Source organism: Nicotiana tomentosiformis, chromosome 7 (genome assembly GCF_000390325.3).
Source record: "Nicotiana tomentosiformis chromosome 7, ASM39032v3, whole genome shotgun sequence".
Lineage (NCBI taxonomy): Eukaryota > Viridiplantae > Streptophyta > Magnoliopsida > Solanales > Solanaceae > Nicotiana > Nicotiana tomentosiformis.
In genome coordinates, this window is record NC_090818.1 from 47,876,543 (window position 1) to 47,883,989 (window position 7,447).

General features: G+C 35.3%; 1 protein-coding gene across 8 annotated transcripts; it reads right to left on the reverse strand.

Moving 5' to 3' along the window:
* Window positions 1-262: 262 nt before the first annotated feature.
* LOC104094521 (F-box/LRR-repeat protein At3g03360-like) lies at window positions 263-6,457 on the reverse strand. Of its 8 annotated transcripts, XM_009600476.4 has the most exons (7): window positions 6,325-6,457; window positions 5,681-5,834; window positions 4,526-5,581; window positions 1,110-1,139; window positions 793-933; window positions 608-688; window positions 263-504 (listed from the first exon to the last, which is right to left on the reverse strand). In XM_009600476.4, exons 2-7 carry the CDS (start codon window positions 5,792-5,794, stop codon window positions 478-480), a joined length of 1,449 nt encoding a protein of 482 aa, XP_009598771.1. In that variant the 5' UTR covers window positions 5,795-5,834; window positions 6,325-6,457; the 3' UTR covers window positions 263-477. The 8 variants fall into 8 exon arrangements, 6 of the variants coding, with proteins under 6 accessions (XP_009598771.1, XP_009598770.1, XP_009598768.1 ...); XM_009600475.4 differs by having other exon boundaries at window positions 263-688; window positions 4,526-5,503; XM_009600473.4 differs by having other exon boundaries at window positions 263-688.
* Between the last annotated feature and the right edge of the window lie 990 nt (window positions 6,458-7,447).

Sequence of the window (7,447 nt, forward strand, 5' to 3'; positions counted from 1 at the left end):
GGGAAAATTTTGTTTTAGCACAAGGTTTCACATGTTATCTAGTCTGTATTTTGCTATACGATTGGAAAGGGAAAAAGACAAGGTAAAATCCTATTTCCTCTTCGTCATATGATACAGTTCGTTGATTGAACTAAAACCCGTTGCCAAATGTTAATTGATTCAAGACCAGTTACAAAATGCTGCCAATTTTGATATAAAAATTAGCAGTAGCTTGAGAGCTCAGGAAGTTCAACACAATTTCATAAGTTAAAAAGACACAAGATTCATCAACTTAAATAATCTATCCGCTAAATTTGCTTATAAAATATTGAAAAAGTTAGTAGCAAAATAAAGAGGTCATAGTAAATGTGCACATTTAAAACCAATAGGGGACGTCTACTCCTTACGTAAAACCAGGACCATGTGTCGACAATTCAGCTCCGGGAGGTAAATTTGCTTTAAGCTGCTCAACACACACTCTGATTGCCTTCTTGTTCATTAGGGATGCACACTTAGGGTGTCCCTCTGTGTCAATGATCATCTTCGTAAGAGATCGGGCAATTCGCAGCAAATGTAAAGCAAGATTACAATCACTTGAACACCCAATAAAACCAACCAACTTCACTACCTCTAGACGTTTGTGACAGAACTTAGTAGCTTCTTGTGCATTACGATCAGCAGCGCGTGCTTCTGTCAGGTACTGCCGCAACTTTTTTTTGTGGGGGGGGGGGGGGGGGGGAGGAGAGAGACTGAGTCATATCACTTTTATACCCAACAGTTCCTACAAAAAGAGGTAAGCAAAATTCAACTTACCGCCTCAATCACGCCAGGTTGAACTTCTCTCAATGGACTAATACTCCCAAGAGGACGGTCACAACCACTCAGTTCTGAAAACATAAGTCTCTGCTTTGTAACTTCTTTGATAAGAAGATTCCACTCTGTATATTCGTCAATCTAAAAGGGAGTGGTTGGGTTTGGGGGCGGGGGGGACGAAGAATTAGAAGAAGAAAAGAGATAACCAGGCTTGAAGAGGTAATTGAAAAAGATGGAATCAAAGTAAGACTGTTAACAACTTTTTTAACTAAACCTATGAAAAGCTCTATAAAATAGCTAGATAGGATTTAGCTTACACATCTCTCCGGGCCTGGAAGGAACAATAACTGTCAAAACAAAGAAACAAGCATATTAGTAAAACGTTAAGTCGCATTAAACCAAGAAAGGGAGGATCAATTTCAAGTCAATACACTAACTCTACAAAGCCGATGGTCTATCAGAAACAACCTCTCCACCCTCTCGGGGTAGGGGTAAGGTCTGCGTACACACTACCCTCTCCAAACCCCACTAGTGAAATTTTACTGGGTCGTTGTTGTTGTATACTAACTCTACAAAACATGCAACGGACAACAGTGAGCCCAAAAAGAAGAGGCAAAAAAAGGAAAGGAAATGGTGGCAGGAACAAAACACACCAAAGTTTGATTTTAATAAATACACCAAAACGACTTTCCACCAGTAGACGATAAACTAACACCAACTCTACCTGGATGGTCTAGACAGTTTATCAGAAAGCATTAATCAAAGACAAAGCCATTAAAGAATATATGCATCCTTATAATGTTTTTTTTTTTATAACCGTGGTATCTGAGCCAGCTTGCGCGCACCTCGACTAATTTCACGACCGCTAGAATTTGAATCTGAGACCTCAGGTTCCCAACCCACTTCATTGTACACTAGGCCACACCATTGGGTGCATGCATCCTTATAATGTTAATCATCAATATAGCATAATAGTAGTTCGGCTTAAACAACATGAGAGTCCATTATGAAAATGGCAGTTAAATGTGGCAAATGCAACTTCTAAGTTAAATTCTGCTCAAGTATCATTTCAAATTCTGAAATATTTCAGGAAAACTTGGTAGGAGAAATATCTAACCTATGCATCGCAATCTCACTCTACATATATCTGACTACTCATCAATGGTAGTTGTTAAGCCTAAGGGGTCGTTTGATAGGGTGTATAAAAATAGTGCGGAATAAGGTGTATTAGTAATGCATTGATTAGTAATGCATGGGTTAGTAATGCAAGCATTAATTATGCAGATATTATTTCTTATCTACTGTTTGGTGTGGTGTATTAAAACTATAATGCATTGCGTAATTTTTAAGAAACATAGTTGTTTACAAAAATGCCCTCCATTTTCTCAAGCTTTAAAATTTTGTCTTTAACCAACCTAATGCATGCATTAGTAGCCTTGGTATTACTAATGCCATGGTTTTCTATGCATTACTTATACATAGGATAATACCAAGTATGGTGTATAACTAATACTTGTTATAAACAGGTTGAAAAAATGTATCAAACAAGATATTAGTAATGCATAGAGCTAATGCTTGCATTATTTTTTCTAATACCTCCTACCAAACCACCCCTAACTGTGTATATACCAAACTATAATGCATTGCATAATTTTTAAGAAACATAGTTGTTTACAAAAATGCCCTCCATTTTCTCAAGCTTTAAAATTTTGTCTTTAACCAACCTAATACATGCATCAGTAGCCTTGGTATTACTAATGCCATGGTTTTCTATGCATTACTTATACATAGGATAATACCAAGTATGGTGTAGTATTAGTTATACACAGGTTGAAAAAATGTACCAAACAAGATATTAGTAATGCATAGAGCTAATGCTTGCATTATTTTTTCTAATACCTCCTACCAAACCACCCCTAACTATGTATATATCCTGTTTTTCCAAACTGCACTTAAGAGCATGCAATTCAGTGGGACTGAGTCGTTCCTAAATTTTGGGTTGTCCTTAATTTTTCACCAGAAAGAATTTTGGATTCTGTCTAGAATTTTGAGACAACAAAAAATAGGCATGCTCTCCCCATCACCCCCCACCCCACCCCCCAAAAAAAAAAATCATGTTACTTCGGCATTGGGAAACAAACAAGCTCTCAGCAAGTGAAACAGTATTATTAAAAGCACACGCTTCAGGCCCAGAAGCGAGAAGCGATGCCAGCGAGAAAAGCTCGCTTAAGCAAGGTCGACGGCTGCCTAGGGTTTTATTTTAAAAAATTTCAAATACACTCGTACGCGACTTCTCTTCCAATAATCTGCTTCGAGTGGACTGCTCTTCCACTGTTGCGACTTCTTTCGAGGTAAGTTTCTCTTCTCTTCTTCTCTTTCTTCTCTTCTCTTCTTCGCTTCTCTTCTCTTCCTCTCCTTCTTTTCTCTGCTTTACCTGCTTCCTCTCGACTCCTCTTTTCTTCTCTTCTCTTCTCTTCTTTCTCTTTTTCTCTTCTTCTTTTTTTTTTTTTTTTCAGTTCTTCGACTTCCAACAGTTATTTTCTATGTTCTGCTCTTCTTTTTTCTTTGTTCTGCTCTGTTTTTTCAAAATCTCTGTTGACTGTTCTGCAATTTTTTCGCTGTTTTCACTATTCTATCTTTTTTGTTTTTTGGTGGTTGTAGTAAATTCTGTCTTTTTATTCAATGGCATCAAGCCAAAAGACTAGGTATTAAATATTTCAATGTCTTTTTGGTCATTTATCTATGCCTATTTAATATTTTTTATTTATGTATTAAATTGCGATTCACATGAAAAAAATGCGCGCTTCGCTTCACGCTTCTTGCTTCAGTGAAGCAAAGCCTCGGCGCCTTTTTCCACTTCTCGCTTTCCAAAACACTGAGTGAACTATAAAAAGCATTTTTCCTCTTCCATATTGTAAAACCCTGCCAATCAAGAATGCAATTAGTTCAGCTGCACTGGAATTGGATCCTCTTTCTCAGTGGCACTGCATACAGTACATACCAAGATAGTCATTCATTCTCTGAACCCTCTTCAAATGGTGTTCTTGGTAGCTCCCAAATATATCATATATAGGACTATAATGCACGAATAAAACAGATTCTGTTATCATTCAATTTACTAAGTACTATTTACTATTCCACGAACATTTTATGTAAATAATGTATGGTTAGACTTGCTCATCATACCATAACAGTGATGATGGTGCGTGGACATATATGATCTTTCTTTTTCTTGTAAAGCAATATCATAAAGGCCACATTTTAGAGTCAGCCATGGTATAATTTCTTTGATTACTTCTTAAGTGAACAAGATTACACAAAGATTACGTTCATTCTTTTAATCACTGATATATAACTGGGAGTAATAAAAATTTGTATTCGTTGATATCTGGCATGCAACTAGTGTTCTGATAGTAACGGTTCGTAGAACAACACAATCCCAAAGCAATTAATTATGTACCTATCTCATTGCTTACTTATTACGCAGGTTAAATAATTAAGTAGATCTAATCTTCTTCTTTTTTAAAAGAATACTTTTTTTCAATTTAGCAGGCATTCTCTAATATACTAAGCTTTTAGATGAGTTTTAAAATGTTTATACAATCAGCAGATCATTTCAAAGAACTCCTAAGCTTAACCATCTTTAAGACTTTTCGTCATATAGCTCATAGAGGGCAAGAGCCAAGAGCATGGCATGGCATAAAGGAGAAGAATATGAGACAAGAACTTTTACCTTGATGGTTAACCTTGACAACTGAGGAGAACACTTAGTCAAGAATGTGAAGAAGCAAAGGCCATCATCCTCTTCTATGGTGATGTCCAATTCCAACTCTTTCAGATTGTAGAGTTGAGGATGTTCACTGGGAAGCTCCCCGATAGGGGAGATGTCTGCTACAACCTTACGTGACACTTTCAGTTTAAGCTTCTTCAGATTTCGACAATAGCTTGAGTGCTTGTGAGCATCAAAAATAAAAGAGCCAGCATAATCACCTCCGATAGTTAGCTCAGATAAGAGGGGAACTTTCTTGAAAGGCACTTTGATATCACGTCCAATGTATGTAAAAGACACAAGACCTGGAGCATGAACCTTCATAGTCTTCAAAGAATCACAATTTGATATTTCCATGGACCTTAACTTAGTTAACGAACCAGCAACTTTCAAACGCTTCAGAGACTTTGAGGCTGAAATATACACTTGCTCCAACAGAGGGCAGTGTGACAAAAGAAATTCAACAACTTCCTGTGTTATTCGGATGTTAACAAATCGGAAAGATTTGAGAGTAGTCAATGTTTTCAGCAACTTAACCTCGCCAGAAATGGACAACAGCTTTTGCACATGAGGAATGCTATAATTCCTCCAGAGTCCAGTGCTGTCAAGAGGACCCGCCGCCATGTTTAGTTCAAATACTTTGACCTGCTTTTCCATTGCAAAATTAATCCAGCCATCAATATCATGGTTGACTTTGCTTTGCCTTTCAATTGCAAATTCAGTATCCTTGTTGGGGCGATAACTAATACTTGGATAGACAAAACCAACTTTGAACTGCTCAATAGATTCACCCTGATGCAATTTTAAGCCTTCATTCACCGAATTTATAAACTTTTCTGCTGCCTCAAACTCCAATGTGCCTTCATTATAAAATTGAATACTGCAAGTTGTATACTTCCATAAGTATCTCCATCGCTGCGAGAGGATACAGGTCCTTGCTGCCTCTTGGAAGGTAAGACAGGAAAGAATGGCAATAAGCAACTCATCAGGCAAGTTGTCAATCCCACACTTGAAAAGATTCTGAATAAAAGAAAAAAGATAACTCCTTATATATTCATTAGCCTAGGACTGGAATAAAAGAATACTAAAGGTAGAACCGGGGGTTTAAAAGCATATTACCTTCTGACGCTTACTACAGCGATTAAGAGGCATCACATCATCCGTCTTTCTTTTTTTCTTTTTGATAAGTAAATCCCTCTTTCTTTTTATTGAAAAGGGCATCACGTCGTCCATATTTTATTTTTTATTATTTTATAAGGGCATCAGAATCATCCTACATCCAAATGATAACAAAGACAGTTTCAGCAGAACTATCACTAAGCTACCATAAATTACGCACAAAAAACATGCCTCAATCCGAATTCACAATAGAAATAATATATAAGTAATCCATAATAGAGACTTGAATTTTCTGTGGAATTATTGCAACTGTGCAACTGACAGAAGATAAGAACCCCAAATCAGTGCATAGAATGCAATTTATAATATAAAAAATCAGTAAATATGATGCAAAAATCAGAACTTTTTAACGAATGATAGGGAAATAAAGCTGAAAATTCAAATATTTGAACTTTCTGTGATTTATATATCAGATAGATTGCGTACTAATCAAAGGAGTAATCGTTTTGTTTCATAATTAAAGAGCTAGCTGTTCGAGATCGAGAAACATATTCAGCTAAGCAAAGATCAGAACTTTCTATCAATGATTGGTCAATTTCCAGAAACACTCTTTCCCAATTAAGTCAAAATAAGCAACAACATACCTTGAAGATGTGTGGTTCCAATAATAGTAGGGGAAGAAAGAGACGCAGCAATACCAAAACCAATCTGGCAAGGGCGGCTGCAGGGTAAAGCAAGTGAAGCCCTTGCCCCCAAACATTTAAGGTTCCAAAAAATATAAAGCAATATTATATTATTATGTAATTTATATAATTATTAATAAAAGATTTCAAATTTTAATATTTTTTCATAACGGTAAAAGTAAGATTGAGTGAATTAATAGGATAAATTTTTTCTCACTCTAAATTAAATAATATATTTATCTTTTCTCAATTTTATTTTTCTTATAGTCTTTTTTCATATTTTTCACGATTTATTTTCTAATTTTAACTCAAATTCTCTAAATTAACTATTCTTTTTGTCACATTTGGTTGATTCACACGTGAGAAAGTAAGTTCTTCTGTGTCTCATCTTTTTTAACTAAGAAATCCCTGAGACAAGTGTCGTAAGGTTCAGAATAGGATGTATAATGGGCTCACCCATTTACCATTTTCACTTAAGGGGAGAGTCAATATTATATTATTATGTAATTTTATATAATTTGTATTTATATAATTATTAATAAAAGATTTTAAATTTTAATATTTTTTCATAATGGTAAAAGTAAGATTGAGTGAATTAATAGAATAAAACTTTTCTCACTCTAAATTAAATGGTATATTTACCTTTTCTCAATTCTATTTTTCTTCCTTTATGTATAGTCTTTTTTCATATTTTTCGTGATTTTATTTTCTAATTTTAACTCAAATTCTCTAAATTAACTTTTCTTTTTTGTCACATTTGATTGATCCACACGTCAGAAAGCAAGTTCGTCTGTGTCTTATCTTTTTTAACTAAGAAATCCCTCACACAAGTGTCGTAAGGTTCAGAATACGATGGATAATTGGCTCACCCATTTACCATTTTCACTTAAGGGGAGAGTTCAAACCCTATAACGTGCACCTAACCCACACATCATATTTTGCTCTCACTACTATGTCAAAGCCATGTAGAATTTTTTTTCTCAATATTAAATGGATTTTATGAAAGAAGTCTCAGGTTTTTTTAATATATTTTGATTTTAGGCCACCAGTTTGATTGAGCCGCCCCTGATTGATGATCAACAAT